Source organism: Prionailurus viverrinus, chromosome B3 (assembly GCF_022837055.1).
Source record: "Prionailurus viverrinus isolate Anna chromosome B3, UM_Priviv_1.0, whole genome shotgun sequence".
Taxonomy (NCBI): Eukaryota; Metazoa; Chordata; class Mammalia; order Carnivora; family Felidae; genus Prionailurus; species Prionailurus viverrinus.
In genome coordinates, this window is record NC_062566.1 from 67,637,335 (window position 1) to 67,660,666 (window position 23,332).

At 41.0% G+C, this 23,332-nt stretch overlaps 1 protein-coding gene across 1 annotated transcript in view; it reads left to right on the forward strand.

The window, feature by feature from the left end:
• The window catches only part of RPGRIP1 (RPGR interacting protein 1), an 83,490-nt gene extending 60,252 nt beyond the window's left edge, over positions 1-23,238 (forward strand). The window contains exons 21-24 of the mRNA XM_047861552.1: positions 7,695-7,887; positions 16,327-16,411; positions 19,278-19,408; positions 23,043-23,238. Coding sequence (XP_047717508.1) covers positions 7,695-7,887; positions 16,327-16,411; positions 19,278-19,408; positions 23,043-23,155 — 522 coding nt within the window. The 3' untranslated portion in view covers positions 23,156-23,238. The remainder of the gene's footprint in view (positions 1-7,694; positions 7,888-16,326; positions 16,412-19,277; positions 19,409-23,042) is intronic.
• Positions 23,239-23,332: the final 94 nt, after the last annotated feature.

Here is a 23,332-nt window from a genome sequence, read left to right on the forward strand (position 1 = left end):
AAAGTTTCTAAATTAAGCCACCTCTCAGATCAACCTTAAGAACTGGTCAACAAGTTTTTTGAACTACATGTCAGACATACTACATTTAAAGTATTATTCAAGGGGCGCATGGGTGGCTCAGTCGGTTAAGCATCTGACTCTTGGTTTCAACTCAGATCATTGTCTCATGGTTCGTGATTTCTAGCCCCGTGTCAGGCTCTGTGTTGACAGTGCAGAGCCTGCTCAGGATTCTCTCCACCCCCCCTCTCTTCCCCTCCCCACTTCTCTCTCTCTCTCTCAAAATAAATAAATAGACTTAAAAAAATAAAAAATGAAATATTCAAAATTAAAGGCTCCTAAATAAGATCTTATTAGAAAATCTTTGTGCACCCAAAAATGATTTGACAAGCTAAATATGAAAACTGAGCTTACTTAGCAAAAACTTAGTGTTATCATCATATTAAATTTATAACACAGGCACATATAGTTGACCTTTGAAGGATGTGGGGGTTAAGGACTCAACCCTCTGTGCAGTTGAGAATCCATGTACAACTTTTGACTTCCCCAAAACTTAACTACTAACAGCCTACTGTTGGCCAGAAGGCTTACCTATTACAAATAGTTGATCAACACATATTTTGTATGTCATATGTATTCTTATGATAAAGTAAGCTAGAGAAAAGAAAATGTCATTAAGGGGGGCACCTGTGTGGCTCAGTTGGTTAAGCATCTGACTCTAGGTTTTGGCTCAGGCCATGATCTTACTGTTGGTGGGATAAACCCCCGAGGCTGGCCAGTATGTAGCCTGCTTGGGATTCTCTCTACCACCACCCGCCCCCCTTCTCTTTGCCTCTCGCCCATTTGCACTCTCTCTCTCTCTAAATAAATAAATAAACTTAAAAAAAATCATAAGGAAGGGGTACTTGGGTGGCTCAGTCTGTTTAAGCATTCAGCTCATGCCATGATCTCATGGCTCATGAGTTCAAGCCATGCATGGGGTACTGTGCTGTCAGTGCAGAGCCTGCTTCAGATTCTCTGTGCCCCTCTCTATCTGCCCCTCCCCCTGCGTGTGCAAGTGCTCCTGTGTGCTCTCTTTCTCTCAAAAACAAATCAACATTTAAAAAAAAAAGAAAAAATAATAAGAGAAAGTAAGGTTATAGTATTGCACTGTATTTATTGAAAAACATCCACATATAAGAGGACCCACGTCATTCAAACCTCTATTGTTTAAGGGTTGACTGTACAAAATCATTATTTCAGAATAGCTGGGCATAAAAGATCAAAGAGGTTGAATGACCAGAGATAATATTTGAGCTCTGTTACTTCTGTTTGGACTCAGCCAGGATAATGGAAGAAGCAAGAGAGTGTAGTGTTAAGAGCATGAAGATTTGATTCAGGCAAAAGTGGTCTAGATCCTGGCTCTGCTAACTTTGGAGGGGTTATTTAGCTTCTATTGGGCTTTCCTTATCTGGTAATATTAAGTATGCTTACCTTCTAGTGATGTGGCAAGATTTAAATAAGGTAATGTGTGATAAGGGCTTAATACAGTGCCCAAGACAAATTAAGTACTAAATGACAATGATGGTGATATTGATGATGATAATAGTCTATCCTCTTTGAAATATTCTAGTTCTCAAGGTCATGCTTCTGTGATCTGGTAGTGCCCCGCCCCCCTCCCCCCCCCCCCCCCCACACACACAAAAAGAACTAGACCATAAAGGGAGGGGATTGAAGCAGAGGGGTGTCATTTCCTTTCTGGCTCCCAGGTCAATTGAGTAGGTTGAACAGTACAACTCAAAGAAGACCCTTCCAAGATGTCCTTCCCTTATACTGCTAAAAAGTGAAATGGTTACAATACTAAAGGATCTTTGCCTCTCCTTGAGTCCAGGATTAGGACAGTTCCTGTGTTCATAGGAGGTATGTAGGGCTGTTTCCCACGAGGCCCTGTCTGTTAATCAACACAGGGTTCCTAAAGGCCCTCTATACTTACCTTCTCTCTAAGAATCCCCAGGAAATGATCACAGCCCAAACCACATTCCTGGTCCCAGGAATCAATCTTCCACTATGAGTAGACCATAGAAAACGTTTCCATCTCCTTTTTAGTAGCTACTAACTAGAGGAGAACAATTATTTCCATTTGCTCTATGGCCTTAGGTTATGGTCTTTTATTTGCCATAGTGTGTATCAAGAATCTCAAAGTTTATTCTCTTTTGTTATACTCTTTTTTAAAAAATGTTTATTTATTTACTTTTGAGAGAGAGAGCACACTCACATGAGCAGGGGAGGGACAGAGAGAGAGGGAGGCAGAGTCCCAAGCAAGCTCTGTGCTGGCAGCGCAGAGCCCGACATGGGACTCAAACCCACAAACTGTGAGATCATGACCTGAGCTGAAACCAAGAGTTGGATGCTTAACTGAGTGAGTCACTGAGGCACCCCTTTTTTTGCTTTCTTATGAATGACGTTAAACATTATGTATTTTTCTTTCTTTAAACTTATTTTGAGATAATTAAAGGTTTGTAAACAGTTGCCAAAAAAGGTACAGGGAGGTGCCATGAATCATTCACACAGGTTTTTGCATTTTTTTTCTTTTTTGTTACACAGTATTCAGAAATGTGCCATCAGTAACATTTTGGGAGTCCATCTATGTTGATATGTTCAGCTTTTTCTAGTTCTTTTCTCTTAACTGCTGATCAGTTTTAGTTAAGATAATACATGACCTTTTATTTAGACAGACCTCAGTGGGCAACACTGATAAACTTGATATTCATTAATTCACTAAAGCCGCACAACAGCCCTTTGGGTTGTTTCCTCCTTCAACAAATCATTATGGAGTACCTGTCGTAGTACTTGGCAGGCTGTATGGACACAAAAAGGTGAATAAGACAGACTTGGTCTCTTCCCTCTTAAATCTTACATTCTATTGAGGGAAAACATATATAAATCAGTGAGCAACTAAGTAAGATACTTGTTGATTCTAAATACTATGAAGAAAATAAGTTGAGTAATAGTAATGGGAGAGGTTGAGTTAGGCATGTGTAAGGAAAGACTTCTCTGAGAAGGGGACATTTAAATTTTTTTATGTTTATTTATTTATTTTGAGACAGGGAGGGAGGAAGGGGTAGGGGCAGACAGAGAGAAAGAGAGAGAGAATCCTAAGTAGCCTACTTGCTGTCAGTGCAGAGCTTGATGCCTGGCTCGATCTCACCATCTGTGAGATCATGACGGGATCCGACATCAAGAGTTGGACTCTTAACCAACGGAGCCATCCACGTGCCTCTGAAGAGAGGACATTTAAACTGAAATTTGAAGATAGAGAAGGGAAGAGATGGAGGGAAATCATCTCAGGAAGAGGAACTGGCAAATGTAAAGACCCTGATGTAGAACAGTTTGGTTAATCTGAAGTGCTGGAAATCAAGAGGTTATATGTCAGTAAAACTGGGGGCAAAAAAAAAAAAAAAAAAAAAAGGAAGAGGAGGAGGAGGAGAAAGAAAAGAAAGGTATGAAAGAAAATTCCTCTAGCCATACTTTAAATTTTTTTAAATGTTTATTTATTTTTTGAGAGAGAGAGAGAGAGAGAGAGAGAGAGAGAGAGAGAGCGGGGGAGGGGCAGAGAGAGAGAGGGAGACACAGAATCCGAAGCAGGCTCCAGGCTCCAAGCTGTCAGCACAGAGCCCAATACTGGGCTCGAACCCACAAGCTGTGAGATCGTGACCCAAGCCGAAGTCAGACGTTTAACTGACTGAGCCACCCAGGCACCCCCCTCTAGCCAAACTTTTACATGAGCCTCGAAAGGAACAAATGTTTGATGACCATACCTTGTCACTTGAATTTTTGTACAACCAGGTAATTAAAAGAGGGAAAAGAGAGGAAAAAAACTAACGTCACAGCGAACGTCTCTGTTCACATGTATCTTTGTGTATTTGCAGATGTTTTTGTGGGATAGATTCCTGGAAGCGAAACTGCTGGTTTTAAAAGGAATGTGCACTTGAACTTTTGATGGATATCATTAAATTATCAGCCCCCAAATTATACCACTGTCACCCTATGGTCACCTTTTCTCACAGTGTTACCAACACTTCTTAGCTTTCTCAGTTCCTGACTTTAATGGAATGAGAGTGTTTGTAAGGGAAGGAATCAAAAGTAATTTTGAAAAATTAAGATCCAGGTAGTGTGATGAAGTAACAAAACAAATTAAGAGTATGCTAGATGCTGGGACTACAGGGGTTGGTGAGGCAGACGTGTGTGGTCCTAGAACTTAGGTAGCTTAAAGTCTGTGAGGTGCTATCCCCAGAATTATAATGTGATACAAATGTAACTTAAAATTTTCTAGTGTCCATATGAAAAGTGTGAAAAGAAACAAGTAAAATTAATAATATATTTTAGGGACGCCTGGGTGGCTCACTTGGTTGATCCTCCGACTTTGGCTCCGGTCATGCTCTCACGGTTCATGAGTTCAAGCCGCACATTGGGTTCACTGCTCTCAGGGCAGAGCCTGCTTATCCTCTGTCCTTCTTGCTCTCTGCCCTTTCCCTGCTTGTGCACTCTCTCTCAAAAATAAACAATAAACAAACAAACAAACAAACAAACACTTAAAATAATTTAATAAAAAAAGAATACATTTTCTTTAACCTAATATATCTAACGCATTATCATTTCAGGGCACCTAGGTGGCTCAGTCAGTTCAGCATCCGACTTTGGCTCAGGTCACAATCTCAGGTTGTGAGTTCGAGCCCCATGTTGGGCTCTGTGCTGAAAGCTCAGAGCCTGGAGCCTGCTTTGGATTCTGTGTCTCCCTGCTCTCTCTGCCCCTCCCCTGCTCTGTCTCTCTCTCTCTCAAAAATAAACATACATTAAAAAAAATTAAAGCACTATCATTTCAATATGAAATTAATGCAAAACATTATTGAGACACCTTACAAAGTCTTCGAAATCCTGTGAATTTTACACTGACCACGGATCCCAATTCAGAGTAGCTATGTTTCAAGTGCTCAGTAGCCACCTGTGGCTAATGGCCATTGTGTCATAGAGCAGAATTGTGACACAATATTTTCCAAATGTAAGTCGATGTCCCCAGGCAATGAAATAAAAATAGAGGGTCCCAGCAAAAACAAACAAACAAAAAACTGAGAAAGAATAAAATACAAAATAATAGTTTGCATTGCACCTATTAAGGTTAAAAATTGTTTCAGGAGACTTTTATTTCAATGTTTTTTTTTTTTTTTTTACACACACACATATGAATATGGATAGGCTGAGTTTTACAGTTTGAAAGCCACTGGTCTGGTGGTTGTTCATGTTTAACTATGAGGAAAAATGTTCATCCTGTTAGGCGTGGGAGGCTTTTTTTTGGTAAGATGTTGATGGGGATTCGGGTACTTATATGGCTATGAACACCTATTTCTTTTTTTTTTTTTTTTTTTCCCCAGATCTCAGTGTTTCCTAAAGTGTGTTCTTTGGAAAATTAAACCCAACCGTATCCAGGGAAAAACAAAAATCAATTGTGTAGTCAAATACGTTTGGAAAAAACTATCTTTGTATCATCCTCTAAAAGTGTCCAGAAACATCTTAACATATTAAAGGCCATAGGTCAAGTTAAAGAATGCTGATAAGTTTGTTAATCTTGATTTTCCAAAATATATTTTCTCACAGAACCATTCATTTATAAAATATCTATTCGTCAGACACATCTTTGAGAAGTTCTGCTTCATTATTTTTAAAGAAGTTTAACATCGATACAATTTTATTTTTTAAGTGTTTATTTTGAAAGAGAGGGAGAGAGTGTGGGTGCCCATTAGTGTGAGTACGAGGAGGGGAGGGGCAGAGAGAGAAGGAGAGAGAGAATCCCAAGCAGTCTCTATGCTGTCAGCATGGAGCCTGATTTTGGGCTCGATCCCATGAACTGTGAGATCACTACCTGAGCCGAAATCAAGAGTTGGGCATTTAACTAGCTGAGCCAACCAGATGCCCCAAGTTCTGCTTCATTTTTATTGAAACTGTGGGACATAGGGTTCTCAGCTTAACAATAATGTCAACAGTGGCATGGGAGAACTTTGTAGGGTAATGGTTCTGTATCTTGAATATGTTGATTACACACTTGTATATACGTATCAAAACTGTACACTTGGGGCATCTGGGTGACACAGTCAGTTAAGTATCTGATTCTAGATCTCGGCTTAGGTCATGATCTCAAAGTCTGTGAGTTCAGGCCCTACATGCAGAGTTCAGGCTCTGCAATGATGTTGTAGAGCCTGCTTGGGATTCTGTCTCTTTCTCTCTAACCCTTCACTACTTGTGCTCTCTCTCTCTCTCTCTCTCAAAATAAATAAACTTAAAAAAATTTTTTTAACAGTTCACTTTAGTTTTGTATTTTACTGTGTGTAAATTAAAATTATATGTAAATGTATAAAAGTGAAACAGATTGCCAGGAGCCACCCTAGATGGTGGTATATAAGAGTGGCTTTTATGCTTTTTTTCATATTTGATTTATTTTTTAAATTTACATCCAAGTTAGTTAGCATAGAGTGCAACAATGATTTCAGGAGTAGCTTCCTTAATGCCCCTTACCCATTTAGTCCATCCCCCTCCACAACCCCTCCCATAACCCTCAGTTTGTTCTCCATATTTATGAGTCTCTTCTGTTTTGTCCCCCTCCCTGTTTTTATATTATTGTTGCTTCCCTTCCCTTGTGTTCATCTGTTCTGTATCTTAAAGGCTTTTATACTGTTTTAATCACAGACACTGTAAGAAACACATTTCTACTTTGTGCCCAGTCCAATCACATATACACAAAAGTTTTAAGAAACAAGGCTTACCTATACCACTCTCATATTTTCTGTTCTATTCCATCCCATTCTATCTTATCTTATTCTTTCCTTTAAAAAAAAAATGCTAGGGGCACTTGGATGGCTCAGTCATGTCTGACTCTTGATTTCAGCTCATGATCATGATCTCATGGTCATGATCTCATGGTTTGTGAGTTCAAGCCCTGAGTGGGGCTCCATGCTGACAGTGCAGAGCCTGCTTGAGAATACCCCTCTTTCCCTCTCTCTCTCTGCCCCTCTCCTGCTTACACTCTGTCTCTCTCTGTCTCTCAAATATGAATAAACGTTAAAAAAAAAAAAAAACAAGGAAAGAAATACTGCCTTCTGAGCTTCCTTGGGGAAGGCCCAGAAGCTGCACTTCCTTCCTAAGAGAAAAGATGAGAGTGGGGGTAGATCTTTGGACACGAGGGCACTGGCCTGACAACCTAGAGACAGGAGAGTTCTCACAGATGACGAGGGAGAACTGTGGCTGGTCCGGGCCATCCCAGGTCGACGTCTCACTAGTGTCATGACATGACTTGCGGCCACACCGTGGAAAGGGAGGACTTAACGTTGCCCTCGGCTTATTTCTTGAAACTAGAGAGATGTCAGCCCTGTACCTGGTGTCCCTAATGCAAAAATGGACACACGGACAATCAAGTGGCTGTGGCAGCAACTTTGAAGTAGGGCTGAAAGTACTGGTGTTACCGTGAGAGGTCAGGCTGGTCTGACTGCCTGTTCCGGGGCATGTATTTGGTGGGCGCAGGCAGTTCTGGGCGGCAGCTTTACCGCAATTCTCAAGGCTATGTTAGATGGAATATGTCTGGGATGGAGTCTGAGAGAGTAACGTGTTAATTGGAGTGTGAACACTTGGAGCATCACTAACCTACAGGAAATACATATCTTCCTTGTCAGAGGTCGGAGAAGATGTGCATCGAAATTGTCTCCCTGGCCTTCTACCCAGAGGCCGAAGTGATGAGTGATGAGAATGTAAAACAGGTGTATGTAGAGTACAAGTTCTACGACCTCCCCTTGTCAGAGACTGAGACTCCAGTATCCCTGAGGAAACCAAGGGCAGGAGAAGAGATCCACTTCCACTTCAGCAAAGGTGAGGCAGCCCCCGTGGTTGGCCAGGAAGGGGAGTCTGAGGGGCCAGAACTACTCTGCCCTTCCAATGGGGTGCATGCAACCGTTCTCTTTTCTCTCACTTATCAAAGTGATACGTGCATATAGGCTTACTAATTTTTTTGGTTTTTATTATTTAAAAAATTTTTAAAAATATTTATTTATTTTGAAGTTGGGTGGGGTGGGGGGCAGATAGAGGAGAGAGAGAATCCCAAGCAGGCTCTGTGCTGTCAGTGCAGAGCCTGACACGGGGCTTGAACTCATGAACCATGAGACCATAACTTGAGCCAAAATCAAGAGTTGGATGCTCAACTAACTGAGCCACCCAGGTACCCCTTTTTATTATGTTTTTAAATATTTATTTTGAGAGAGAGAGGGCACAAGTGAGTGAGGGGCAGAGAGAGGACAGAGAGAATCCCATGAGGCACAGAGAGAGAGAGAAGCAGGGTTCAGGCTCACCAGAAGTGGGGGCTTGTGCTCATCTGAAGCAGGGCTCAAGCTCATGAACCATGAGATCATGACCTCATGAGATCATGAGCCAAAGTCAGATGCTTAATCAACTGAGCCACCCAGGCACCCCTTTTATTACTATTTTTAATCAAGTTTTCTATTAAAATTTTTTTAATGTTTATTTTTGAGAGAGACAGAGCACAAGAGCAGAGGGGCAGAGAGAGGGAGAGGGAGACACAGAATCCGAAGCAGGCTCCAAGCTCTGAGCTGTCAGCACAGAGCCCGACACAGGGCTCAAACCCATGAACCTTGAGATCATGACCCAAGCTGAAGTCGGACGCTTAACTGACTGAGCCACCCAGGTGCCCCTTAAGTTTTCTATTTTAATTCCAGTATAGTTAACATACAGTGTTATATTAGTTTTAGGTGTACAGCACAGTGATTCAACAATTCTATACATTACTCTCAGTGCTCATCGGATGGGTGTACTCTTAATCCCCTTCACTTGTTTCACTCATCCCCCCACCCCACCAACCCCGCACCTCCCCTCAGGTAACCATCAGTTTGTTCTTTATAATTAAGAGTCTGATTTTTTGGTTTGTCTCTGTTTTTTCCTTTGTTTTGCTTCTTAAATTCCACACATAAGTGAAATCACATGGTATTTGTATTTCTCTGACTGACATATCTGGCTTAGCATAATACTCTCTAGATCCATTCACAGTGGCTGCACCAGTTTGCATTCCCACGAACAGTGCACAAGGATTCCTTTTTCTCCACATCCTTGCCACCACTTGTTGTTTCTTGTGTTTTTGATTTTAGCCACTCTGAAAGGTATGAGGTGATATCTCACTGTGGTTCTTTTTTAAATGTTTGTTTATTTTTGAGAGAGAGGGAGAGAGAGCACGTGTGCTTGAGTGGAAGAGGGGCAGAGAGAGAAAGACAGAGGATCTGAAGCAGGCTCCACGGTGAAAGCAGAGAGCCCGACGTGGGGCTCGAACTCACAGACTGTGAGATCATAACCTGAGCCAAAGCCAGACACTTTACTCACTGAGCCACCCAGGTGCCCTCTCACTGTGGCTTTCATTCGCATTGATAATGAGTGATTTTGAGCATCTTTTCATGCGTCTGTTGACAATCTGTATCTCTGCTCTGGAGAAATGTTTGTCCATGTCTTCACATTTTTTAATTAGATTATTTGTTTTTTGGGTGTTGAGTTGTATCAGTTCTTTATAAATTTCAGATACTAACCCTCTACCGGATATGTCATTTGCAAATGTTTTCTCCCATTCGGTAGGTTGCCTTTTAGTTTTGTGGATTATTTCCTTTGCTGTGCAGAGACTTTTTATTTTGATGTATTTCCAATAGCTAATTTTTAATTTTATTTCACTCGCCTTAAGAGACTCGATCTAGAAAAATGTCACTATGGCCGATGTCAGAGAAATTACTGCCTGTGCTCTCTTCTAGGATATTTAGTTTCAGGTCTCACATTTAGGTCCTTAATCCATTTTGAATTTGTTTTTGAGTATGATGTAAGAAAGTCCAGTTTCATTCTTTTGCATGTAGCCGTCCAGTTTTCCCAACACCATTTGTTGAAGAGACCGTCTTTTTTCCAATTGCATATTCTTGCCTCCTTTGTCAAAGGTTAATCAACCATATAATCTTATGTTTGTTTCTGGGTTTTCTATTATGTTCCATTGATCTATATGTCTGTTTTTATGCCAGTACCATACTCATCTGATTACTATAGCTTTGTAGTATATCTTGAAATCTAGGAGATTGTGATGCCTCCAGCTTTGTTTTTCTTTTTCAAGATCGTTATGCCTATTTGGGGTCTTTGTGGTTCCATACAAATTTTAGGGTTGTTTGTTCTACTTCTGTGAATAATGCTGTTGGTATTTTGATATGTATTGCATTAAATCTGTGGATTGCTTTGGGTAGTGCGGACATTTTAACAATATTTGTTCTTCCAGTCCATGAACATGGAATATTTTCCAATTCTTTCCATTTGTTTGTGTGGTCTTCAATTATTTTCATCAATGTTTTATAGTTTTCAGAGTATAGGTCTTTCATCTCCTTGGTTAAACTTATTCCTAAGTATTTTATTATTTTTGGTGCAATTGTAAATGGGATTGCTTTCTTAATTTCTCTTTCTCTTGCTTCATTATTAATGGATAGACATGCAACAGATTTCTGCACATTGATTTTGTTTCCTGTGACCTTACTAAATTCATTTATCAATTCTAGTAAGTTTTTTGATGGAGTCTTTAGTGTTTTCTAGTTATATATCATGTCATCTGCAAATAGTGAAAGGTTTACTTCTTCCTTATCAATTTGGATGCTTTTTACTCCTTTTTCTTGTCTGATTGCTGTGGCTAGGACTTCCAGTACTGTGCTGAATAAATGTGGTGGGAGTGGACATCCTTGTCTTGTTTCTGGTCTTAAAGGGAAAGCTCTCAGTTTTTCACCATTGAATATGATGTTAGCTGTGGGCTTTCCACATACAGCCTTTATTATGTTGAGGAATGTTCCCTCTAAACCTATTTTGTTGAGGGGTTTTATCATGAATGGATATTGTACTTTGTCAGATGCTTTTTCTGCATCTATTAAAATGATCATATGATCTTTATCCTTTTTTTATTGATGTGATGTATCACATTGATTGATTTGCAAATATTGAACCACGCTGGTATCCTGGAAGTAAATCCCACTTGATGGTGGTGAGTGATTTTTTATATGTATTGTTGGATTTGGTTTGTCAGTATTTTGTTGGGCATTTTTGCAATTATGCTTATCAGAGATATTGGCCTATAGTTCTCTTTTTTGTAATGTTTTTATCTGGTTTTGGTATCGGGGTAATGCTGGCCTTGTGGAATAAGTTTTGAAGTTTTCCTTCCTCTTCTATTTTTTGGAATAGTTTGAGAAGAATAGGTATTAACTCTTCTTTAAATGTTTGGTAGAATTCACCTGTGAAGCCATCTTGTCCTGAAATTTTATTTGTTGGGAGTTTTTTAATTATTGTTAATGATTCAATTTCATTGCTGGTAATCAGTTTCAAATTTTCAAGTTCTTCTTGAATCAGTTTTGGGAACTTACGTTTCTAGGAATTTGTCCATTTCTTCTAGGTTGTCCAATTGGTTGGCATATAATCTTTCATAATATTCTCTTACAATCCTTTGTATTTCTGTGGTGTTGGTTATTTTTTCTCCTCTTTCATTTCTGATTTTGTTTATTTGAGTCTTTTTTTTATGAGTCTGGCTAACATTTATCAATTTTGTTCATCTTTTCAAAGAACCAGCTCTTGGTTTATTGATCCATTCTATTGGCTTTTTTAGTTTCTATTTCTTTAATTTCTGCTTTAATCTATATTATTTTCTTCTACTGGTTTTGAATTTTGTTTGTTCTTCTCTTTCTAGCTCCTTTAGGTATAATGTTAGGGATTTTTTTATGTTTATTTTTGAGAAAGAGAGAGCGTGGGCAGGGTAACCACAGAGAGAGAGAGAGAGAGGGAGAGAGACAGAATCTGAAGCAGGCTTCAGGTTCCGAGCTGTCAGCACTGAGCCTGATGTGGCTAGAACTCACGAACCGTGAGATAATGACCTACGCTGAAGTCAGATGCTCAACCGACTGAGCCACCCAGGTGCCCCAGGATGGTTTTTTTGTTTTTGTTTTTGTTTTTGAGATTTTTCTTGTTTCTTGAGTTAGGCCTGTAGTGTTATAAACTTTGCTCTTAGAACAGCTTTTGCTGTATCCCAAAGATTTTGGACCATTGTATTTTCATTTGTCTACATGTATTTTTTTATTTCCTCTCTGATTTCTTGGTTAACCCGTTCATTGTTTAGTAGCATGTTATTTAACTTCCATGTATCTGTGCTCTTTGCAGATTTTTTTCACGTGGTTGATTTCTAGTTTCATAGTATTGTGGTCAGAAAAGATGCATGGGGGGGGGAACCTGGGTGGCTCAGTTGGTTAAGCGTCCAACTTTGGCTCAGGTCATGATCTCACTGTTCATGAATTCAAGCCCCGCATTGGGCTCTGTGCTGACAGCTCAGAGCCTGGAGCCTGCTTTGGATTTTGTGTCTCCCTCTCTCTCTGCCCCTCCCCCACTTGTGCTCTGTCTCTCTCCATCTCTCAAAGGTGAATAAACGTTAAAAAAAATTAGAGGGGCGCCTGGGTGGCGCAGTCGGTTAAGCGTCCGACTTCAGCCAGGTCACGATCTCGCGGTCGGTGGGTTCGAGCCCCGCGTCAGGCTCTGGGCTGATGGCTCGGAGCCTGGAGCCTGTTTCCGAATCTGTGTCTCCCTCTCTCTCTGCCCCTCCCCCGTTCATGCTCTGTCTCTTTCTGTCCCAAAAATAAATAAATGTTGAAAAAAAAATTAAAAAAAAAATTAGAAAAGATGCACGGTATGACTTTGTCTGAATTTGTTTAGACTTGTTTTGTGGCCTACAATGGAGACTGATCCATGTGCACTAGGAAAGAATGTGTATTCTGTTGTTTTAGGATAGAATGTTCTGAATGTATCTGTTAAATCCATCTGGTCCAATGTGTCATTCTAAGCCACTGCTTCTTTGTTGGCTTTCTGTTGGATGATCTGTCCATTGAAATAAGTGGGATTATGCATATGATTTTAAAATATCAAATGGGGTGCCTGCGTGACCCAGTTGGTTAAGTGGCCATCTCTTGATCTCAGCTCAGGTCTTGATCTCAGGATTGTGACTTCAAGGCCCACTTTGGGCTCTGTGCAGGGCATGGAGCCTTCTTAAAAATCTATCATCTATCTAAGAGAGAAAGAGAGAGAACATGAGTTGGGGAGGGGCAAAGGGAGCAAGACTCTTAAGCAGGCTCCATGCCCAGCACCAAGCCAGGCTCCCTCTCACAGATGTGAGATCATGGCTTGAGCTGAAATCCAAGAGTCAGACGCTTAATTGACTGAGCCACCCAGGCACCCCACAAATAGGCCTAGAGAGATTTTTAATTAAAATTAAACAGTTCCTTTTTCTTTTCTTTTCTTTCTTTTTTTTTTTTTTTTCAGAGGAGAAGACAGGGAACAGTTCCTTTTTCTATCCCTTCTCCACGAACCACTCCCTATCATCCCCTATCCTCTTTGGTCCACCACACCTCTTTTCACTTTTTCTGCTATTTCTTGTTATTTGATTCCATGTTTCTTAGGAATGTTTCTATTGCAATTTCCTGACTCAACAATTTTAGGTATTATCTCCTGACTTCCTATCTTGGCACATCAAATTTCTCTCTTATACCCATGTCCCCTTCCTCCCATATACTTGGATCATAACTTTCATTTAATCCAGTCTTAATATTATGGATATTAATTCTTGAAGAGCCAAGTAGTTTGCCATGGTTATATTTCCTTTCTTGTTTGTTATTTTGTTTGTCCCAATTTTTCATTTGCTTTATTTTCATTGTGCCTATTGTTATTTTCACATCCTCCAACAGCCTTTCCAAGTTTTCAAATAATCAAACCTGTCAAACAATGTATCAGTTTTCTTTTCCTTGAAGACCTCTCTTCAGCCCACTGTTCATTCAGCTATTATGCTACTGCTGCCATTTGGAGCAGTCTCCTGGGTCCTGTTTTGTCCTCTGATTCACTTTTATAATTTCTGTAAATGTTTGTTTATTTTTGAGAGAGAGAGAGAGAGAGACCGAGTGTGAGTGGGAGAGGGGCAGAGAAAGACGGAGACACAGAACTGAAGCAGGTTCCAGGCTCTAAGCTGTCAGCACAGAGCCTGATGCAGGGCTCAAACTCAAGAACCGCAAGATCATAACCTGAGCTGCAGTTAGACGCTTAACCGACTGAGTCACCCAGGGACCCCACACTTTTATATTTTAATGGATCATATTTTCCAGTATCTTTTAAAGAAAGAGTCCATTGGAAGGAAATATTTTGAGAACATCATGTATGAAATCTCTTTATTCTGCATGTATATTCAATTGATAATTAGACCAAGTATAGAAATCTATTTCGAAAACATTTTTATTCGGAATTTCAAAGCAATTGGTCCATAGTCTTCTAGATCCAGGCCAAGAGCCTAACCTTTGTATGAAAACTACCACTACCTGCCTATAAGACTTTAACATTTTATCTTTATCATTAGTGTTCTTAAACTTCAGAATAATGTGTATATTTTTCTTTTAATTATTCTGGTCATTCAAGGGGCTCTTTCAATCTGGAAGCTTGTGGCTTTTAGTTCTGGGAAATTTTATTGCATTTCTGTGATAATTTTGACCCCAGCATTTTCTCATTTTTCTAGTAGAGTTTTGGATCTTCCAACTTGATCCTCTAAATTTCTCATTTTCTTCCTATAATTCTACCTCTGCTTTTTCTTTCTATTCTTGGGAAATTTCTTTAATTTTTTAAAAAAATTTTATTTTTAGTAATTTCTACACCCAATGTGGGGCTCGAACTCACAACCCTAAGATCAAGAGTCTCTACCAACTGAGCCAGCTAGGTGCCCCCTCAAATTTCCTTAATTTTATCTTCCAGTCACTGAATATTTATTTTAAATTTCTGCCAGCTGTCTGTTGCTCTCTATTCCTTCTCCTCCTCCTGCTTCTTCTTCTTCTTCTTCTTCTTCTTCTTCTTCTTCCTCTAAGTATATGCTGCCCTTATATGAGGTAGAAGTTTATTTCTTGTATAAAGTGGATTCTGAGGGCCACAGTCCAGGGCTGAGGATATGTGATACTCTTAGGGTCCAAACTCCTACCCTGCTTTTGATCATCCTCGTGCCTGTCTTCCATCCTTTTGGTGACCCTGACCCTCTTAATGGCCACCAGAGCAAGGAGGAATGCCTCACACTTGAGCCTGTTAAGCATGTTTCCCACAACACAATAGCCAGCACTGAATCGTGTAGCCAAACCTCACTAAAATAGAGGCTGGAAAACATAAGCTAATTTATTTGGTGCCGTAGCATTCCCATATAAAAATGAGGAGGAAGGGGAGAATGGGTGTTGAGACAGGCATCTTGAGTTGAACCTGCTACAAAACTCAAATCTCTAGGTGGCCCTAAAAAATCAATCTCCTTGGGGCGCCTGCATGCCTCAGTCAAATGTCTGACTCTTGATTTCAACTCAGGTCATGATCTCACACTTCATGGGATTGAGCCCAGTGTCAGGCTCTGTCCTGGCAGCATGGAATCTGCTTGGGATTCTCTCTTCCTCTCTCTGCCCCTCCCCCACTCGTGTGTGTGTGTGTGTGTGTGTGTGTGTGTGTGTACGCGCACGCACACACACACCCACACACACACTGTCTCTCTCAAAATAAATGAACAAACATTAAAAAAAAAATCAGTCTCTAGGATTCTCCCAGCTGTAGAGTGGTGGGAGCACATTTACCTTGGCATATGGCAGAACAGCTTTCGGTGCAAATCATAAGGCGTCCTTTATACCAGGGTTGACAAACTTTTTCTTGAAGGCCCAGATAGTAAATATTTTAGGCTTTGTGAGCCAAAAGGTCTCTGTCACACCTTTTCAACTCTATCATTGTGGTGGGAAAGCCTCCACAGATAATATGTAAACAAATAGGCATTGGCTGTATTCAGTAAAACTTTATTTACCAAAACAGGTAGCTGGCCCAAGAGCCTCACCTTGCCAACTCTTTTATTTTTTAACTAAAAAAAAAAAAAAAAAAAAAAAATTTAATGTTTTGTTTGTTTGTTTGTTTTTTTGAGAGAGAGAAAGAGAGCAGGGGAGGGGCAGAAAGAGAGGGAGACACAGAATCTGAAGCAGGCTCCAGGCGCTGAGCTGTCAGCACAGAGCCCAATACAGGGCTTGAACTCACGAATCACAAGATCATGACCTGAGCCAAAGTTGAACGCTTAACCAACTGAGCCACCCAGGAACCCCAGCCAACCTCTGTTTTATATCTCAGTTTTCCATATACCACTTAATGAAAGTCTTAGTGCCCAAATAGCAACAGTACATGATTCTTGACTTTTTTCCCCTCTTATCCTTAATACAGTGATCGACCTGGACCCACTGGAGCAAAAAGGCCGAAGGCAATTTCTGTTCGCCATGCTGAATGGACAAGATCCTGAACAAAGACAGTAAGTATCTGCTTTCCACTTTGAAAGAAGGGAGATATTATCCATTCAGGAAGTCAGGAGTTTTGTGCTGATATTTTAATAACTTCCTTCATATTAATTTTCTCAGTGTATTTTTTATCTACTTGGGTCTAATTTAGGTTTGTGACTACCTGATAAATTTTATAATCTCATAGGTTTAATTCATTTCTCACCCATGCCAGCCCCTGAGAAGCACTATTTCTGTGGCAGCAACTACTTAAATACTAGCAGTGCCCTATGTGGAGTGGCCAAAACACTTTTTTTTTTGAACTGTCCTTTTTGGTTTTATGTTTTTTCTTTTTTTTAATGCTTATTTATTTATTTTTAAGAGAGAGAGAGAGAACAGGCAGAGGAAAGGTAGAGAGAGAGGGGGAGACACAGAATCCAAAGCAGGCTCTAGGCTCTGAGCTGTCAGCATAGAGGCCGACGGGGGGCTTGAACTCAGGAACCGTGAGATCATGACCTGAGCCGAAGTCGGATGCTTAACCAACTGAGCCACCCAGGCGCTCCTGTTTTTTCTTTTAAAGAGAGAGAGTGAGCATGAGCAGGGAGAAGGGCAGAGGGAGAGAAAGACAGAATCTCAAGCAGGCTCCATGCTCAGCACAGAACCTGATGAGGGGCTTGATCCCACTACCCTGGTATCACGACCTGAGCTGAGATCAAGAGTCAGACGCTCAACCGGCTGAACCACCCAGGCGCCCCTGGACAAAAAACACTTTGACATTCTCAGAAAATTTGATGCATTTCTCACAAACACGGTACCATTGCTAGCTTACCAAATATTATGTCTTTACAATATTAATTTCATATTTATATTTTAAAAATCATTACAGGATTACTTTGATGTAACTGGAGTAAATCTTAGGCCTACTACCAATTTTAGGAAGGTGTCCTTTTTATTCATATGAGATGAAGAGGCCTCCATTTAGAGGTTCCAGATGAAATGCACAGGACATACTTCTAAGAAAATTATGCATTGTTTAGCTGAAATTTGAAATTCAAATTTAAGTGGGCATCTGTTTTTGTTTGTTTGTTTGTTTTTTGGCAAGACCCAGCATTGCTGCCTCCTTTTCAAGTATGTGGCTAAGAAATAATATAGGGCTGGTGTTTTAGCCCAATAAATTTGTTTAATTTGCATTTACTTTGTCTCCAGTTAGTCATAGAAAGGATTGACAAAGGAGCCACTGAAATAAACAGTGAGTCTGACTTCAGTGTCATTGTGGACTTAAACAGCAGCTTATTAGTAACTTTTGGGAATGGGAAGCATTTTGGTTGTTCCCCTTTGCATCAGTGTTAAATTTAGCTACTTCATTTCTTTGTTCTCTCTCAGCATTCTTAGAATACTCCCTCCCTTCATTGCCTTACAGTGGTAGTCTCTTTCTTTTCTCTTTGTACTCAACTTTTCTACTCAATTTTAGATGTCAGTTGATTTTACCTTTCTTTTTGCCAGTGTCGTGCAGTGGACAGAACATTGGCTTTGTAACCAGACAGACCTGGTTTTGAATCCTGACTCTTCTGCTTACTAGCTCTCTGATGGTCTAATTTTATTTAACTTGAAGGCTCCTTTGAGGATACAACTGAAATAACATAGTTTATCTAAAGTACTTAGTATTGTGCCCTGTATGTAGTAATGCTGGTTAACATCCCTTTCCTGGGAAAATTGGGGTCCGGAGTCAGCATTATCTCTTCTGTATATCAGTAAGGGTACAGAATATCAGTAAGGATCCAGAAACATCCTCACATATGAATATTGCTTAAAGGGCTAAGAATGTATCATTTTGGTGGTGCCTGGCATGCATCTCACAACTCTTGATCTCGGTGTCATGAGTTCATGTCCCACATTGGGAGTAGAGCTTAAGAAAAAATAAAAAGAATGTGTCATTTTTGGAATTTCTTTTTGTTAGCTGAATCATGTTTAGCTGTGATTTTAAGAGCTTGAATTTTTAGCCTTAGTCTTGCCCCTTAGCACTATTAGCCATCAGTATTTGCTTTTAAAAAATTAATAGGGATACAGAATGTCCAGAATAGGCAAACCCAGAGAGATGGAAAGTGGATTTGTGGTTTCCTGGAGCTGAGGGGAGAACGGGATGCGGCTGCTTGGTGCCTCTCGGATTTCTTCTTGTGGGGATGAGCACGGCTTGGAATTAGACAGTGGTGACAGTTGGGCAACAACATGAATTTACGAGAACATACTGAATTGTACACTTCAAGGTGGTTAAAACAGCGAATTTATGCATGAATTTTATCTCAAATAATTGAATAGGTACTAGTTTCTAGAATTCAGTATCCTTCCTCACTAGGCCAAGTCAAGGTAATAATGATTGCTGTTGACCACTCACTGCTTGCGAGGCAGGGCTGTGTGCCCTCCGGAGTCCCGTTCCCAGATTTGCAATTCTTAAGGAATATGCTTTCACTTTCACAAAATGTATTGTTTTGTAATTCTGTATTCTTTCTGTTTTCCTTTGTTCGGGATACCCAACTTTTATTTAAAAATCCAAAACTTTTCTTCTCCTATAATGTTGGTTTTTGCGCAAACACCTCCACTGCCCGTATCAGATCTTTCATCAGAGTTGTAAACTATCTTGAAAGGCATTCTATCTCAACAGTTTTGAGTCAGCTTGATATAGATTATCTTGAGTCTTAGTTCTGTCTTCTCCAGGCCTTTTGTTGCTTTAAAATACACCAACTCCTTACTCTTCTGCCATTACAGTCTTGTAAAATGGAGGCAAGGGAAAAATGATTGAGGGAAAACATTGTATAATTTATGATTACGGTTATCCTTATATATGTATTTTAAGCCTTAGGGTATCGGTAGTACTGAGTTAAATGGAATTTTTTTCTCCTTTAGTTTAAAGTTTACAGTGGTAAGCGATCCTATGGACGAGGAGAAGAAAGAATGTCAAGAAGTGGGATATGCGTTTCTGGAACTGTGGCAGATCATGGAGTCGGGAAGAGACCTTGTAGAGCAAGAGCTAGACAGTGAGTAATACCTTGTCATGCTTCTCAGCTTCAATTATTGCTAAGGAAATCAGCCTAATCATGAATACTTTTCCTGATTTACCTTCGGTATGTAATTACCGTTATGAAGTGGATGATACAAACTGGATCCAAATCCCTATGGCTCTACTTTTTCTAGAAATGAAAGTAGTCACTTGTGTATTTTAGCCCATGTACCTCATGACAATTAGAATACAATCTATTAGGAATCCCCAGTGTTTGAAATGAGGGAATTTTGAAAAGACAAGTACAATTTCCATCAAATTTAAAGATCAGAATTCCTGATTTCTCTTAAGCATGTGAGGTTTGTAAAGACAGCTGATACCCCCCGCTTTTAATGTGTGACCTTGCACACTGTCTCTTAAGCAGACACCAACTCTCCTGCTACCTCATGCCTCATGGTATTTCTTACCAAGTCTTGACTATACGGCTTTGGAAATGTCTTGACTGCATCCCCACTACTGTAATAGTTTTCTTTTTTTCTTTTTTTTTTATTTATTTTTTTTTCAACGTTTATTTATTTTTTGGGGGACAGAGAGAGACAGAGCATGAACGGGGGAGGGGCAGAGAGAGAGGGAGACACAGAATTGGAAACAGGCTCCAGGCTCTGAGCCATCAGCCCAGAGCCCGACGCGGGGCTCAAACTCACGGACTGCGAGATCGTGACCTGGCTGAAGTCGGACGCTTAACCGACTGCGCCACCCAGGCGCCCCAGTTTTCTTTTTTTAAAGTTTATGTAGTTTTGAGAGAGAGAGAGAGAGGGAGCACGAACACAAGCTTGGGGGGCGGGGAGCCCAGACAGAGGGAGACAGAGGAGAAGTGGGCTCCTTGCTGATAGCAGAATGTCCGATGTAGGGCTCGAACTCAAACCGTGAGATCATGACCTGAGCCAAAGCCGGACACTTAACTAACTGAACCATCCAGGCGTCCCCGTAATAGTTTTCTAAACTGGTCTCTCTGCCACTGGTTTCTTCCACCCCATCTCCATCTGCTACAGCATTTCTGTACAAAAAGTTTGTACGGAACTTCTCTGTACACCACATTCTTCTTAAATCCATTTTCAACATTGCTGTTAAGACTGGCACGGTTTTAAAAATATTTTCATTTGAATGTCTTTACGTGGGCCCTACTCCATCCAGTCCCCACTGCTCTCTTACTGTACATGCCTGGGGATTTCACGCATTTACCGTATCTGCTAGGCTGTAGTGGGCAATTAAGATCATGCACTAGACCAGTGGTTTTCAAATTTCCAGTCATAATCAACTAATGGGTGGTGATATTAAATAAGTCATGACCAGAATTGGGAGCAGGGAGACAGTAGCAAATATCAGAGTGCATGGCATATAGATTAAGTATTTTGTGACACTTTCTTACGTACATTATGTATTGAATCATGATCTAAAATTTCTATTAATTATAATAAAAAAATTGAGGAATACTCTTCAGACCAGGGGTTACGAAGTTCAAACTAGCTGGTAGACAAGATTCTTCATTATATTCCTCTAGTACTTTTCCAACTGAGGTACCGGGCAAGTGGTGTGACCTATGCCTGTGTCCTCAACTATAAGATGAGAATAGCAGTCGCGTCCTTATAGGGATGTCACGAGGATGGAGGGAATTCTCTGAGGGTCGAGGGAGAAGGAAGGGTCGAGGGAGAAGAATGTTCGGGACAGCAGAAGCTCGCTGGGCACATGGTGAGTGGGGTCTTTCAGCTGTTTTCCAACTTGGACCTCTGAGTTCTATTCCCGTCCCCATTCCCTGACATGCAGCGCTCTTCCTGACTTCTCTGCCCTTTGCATGTAAGGAAAATCCCCCTGGTCGTGACCTCAGAATTTCTAAAGCCAATGAATGTGTCTCGATTATTTTGACAGAAAAATTTACATTAATTTCCTTGTTATGGCTTCCCTTCCACTCAGGCTTTAATCCTGTTGGTCTGATTTTAAAAACAAAACATTGCTCTCCAGCCCTGCAGCTCCCTTCCCTCTGAGCACGTTAAAACTCGGCTCTGTGCAAATTTTCCTGAGTGGTCAGTGCAGTGCTGTTTTGGCACCTCCTGCACTGTTCAATTAAGGTCAAGTTTTCATCCACTTAATTGACTCTGTTCTTACCAATTTTCCGATTGTCAAATCCAGTTGGTTTCCTTATTCATCCTGCTTGACCTTTGTATATTTCTATTATTATTGCTCATTCTCCTTTTTAAACTCCATTCTCCGTTGTTTTAGGCCGTTTCAACTTTCCGTATCATTCTGTGGGGGATCCTTCTGTTTCTTTACAGCTTCTTCCTGGGTTTGAATGTTGGGATTCTCCTGGTTCAATTTGTGGCCTTTTCTCCACACACCCTCCCCCTGGGGGTTTGCATTCACTCCTGGGGGTTTAATCTAAAAATGATCTCAAATCTAGGTTACCAGTCTAGAGTTTAAAATCTAGTAGAGCAAGTCACTACTTCTCTGTTCTCATAGTACCCAAAATTTGCCTCGACTACAACTTTGTACCTTGCATTCCTTCTTACCTACCATCCAGTTATCCAAGTTAGAATGGTCATCCTGGATTTGGACCTACTCCTGTCTCCCAGGATTTCATCACAAAATTTTTACTTTTTTTTTTTAAATTTAGTTTGAGATAGGGGTGCCCAGGTGGCTCAGTCAGTTAAGTGTCCAACTTCAGCTCAGGTCATGATCTCGTGGCTCGTGAGTTCGAGCCCCACCCTGGGTTCTGCACTGCCAGCTCAGAGCCTGGAGCCTGCTTGGGATTCTGTCTTCCTCTCTGGCCCTCCCTGGCTTGTGCTCTAAGAATAAACAAACATTAAAAACAAATTGTTTTGAGAGTGCGCACACACAAGGGAGCATGAGTGGGGGAGAAGCAGAGAGAGAGAATCCCAAGCAGGCTCCACACCATCAGCACAGAGCCCGACACAGGGCTTGAATCCACAAACCATGAGATCATGACCTGACCTGAAATCAAGAGTTGGACACTTCACTGAGCCACCCAGGAGCCCCTATTTTTAGCTCTTAAACGTTCTGAATCTGCCCTTCTCTCTCCACCCTGTTATACTTCAGACCCCTTCATTTCTCTCCTGTATTGCTACAGCAGCCTCATAACTAGCCTCCCTGATACACTCATGCTCCCAGTTATAGTCTCCAAATAACAGCAAGAACTAGAACTCAAAAATCACTACGTCTAGGACACTTCAGTTAAAATCACGTTCCTCACAAGACAGGCCTTTATGGTTGGGACCCTGCTTTTCTACACGGCTTCGCTCCTGCCACTTCTCGCACCTTTCCGAACTCCTTCTCGTGTCTTGGCCCGCGCTCGGAAGAGCTTACTTTCTAGATTCAGTTCAGGGATCGTCTCCAGACCACCTCTTCTACTTCCTCCACACCGGCCAGGGTGGGTGCCACTTCCGTGCGTCCCCAAAGCACCTTGAGTTTTCATCGCAGCCCCTCTCACCCCCACCCTGTACTGTGCTGGGAGGGCCTCACCCTCCTTCCCTTCTACTAGGTCGAGCCCCAAGGAGGAACTTTAGTGCCGCCGCCGCCTGCCACAGCACACTGCAGGTATGTGCTTTTTAACTGAATGATGCTGCCGCCTGACAGGCTTCCTTTTCTTTTCCCGACAGTTGTCAGCCCTGAAGATCAGGCCACCCGGATAGGAAGGCTGAAGGTGTCCCTTCAAGCTGCCGCCGCCCTCGACGCCATTTACAAGGAGATGACAGAAGTTACACTTTCGTGATGGAGCAAGTACTATTTCGTTCTAAACTCTCTGAGGGAACCGCAGTAAAAAGTCTCTTATAAAGTAACTTGCTATGCCGTGAATTTGGTTTACTGTGATGTCTGGTCTTTCTACCTAATGACGAAAGCTTAGAACCAAGTTACTTTTTGTGACCCTCACTGGATAAAGGCATTATTC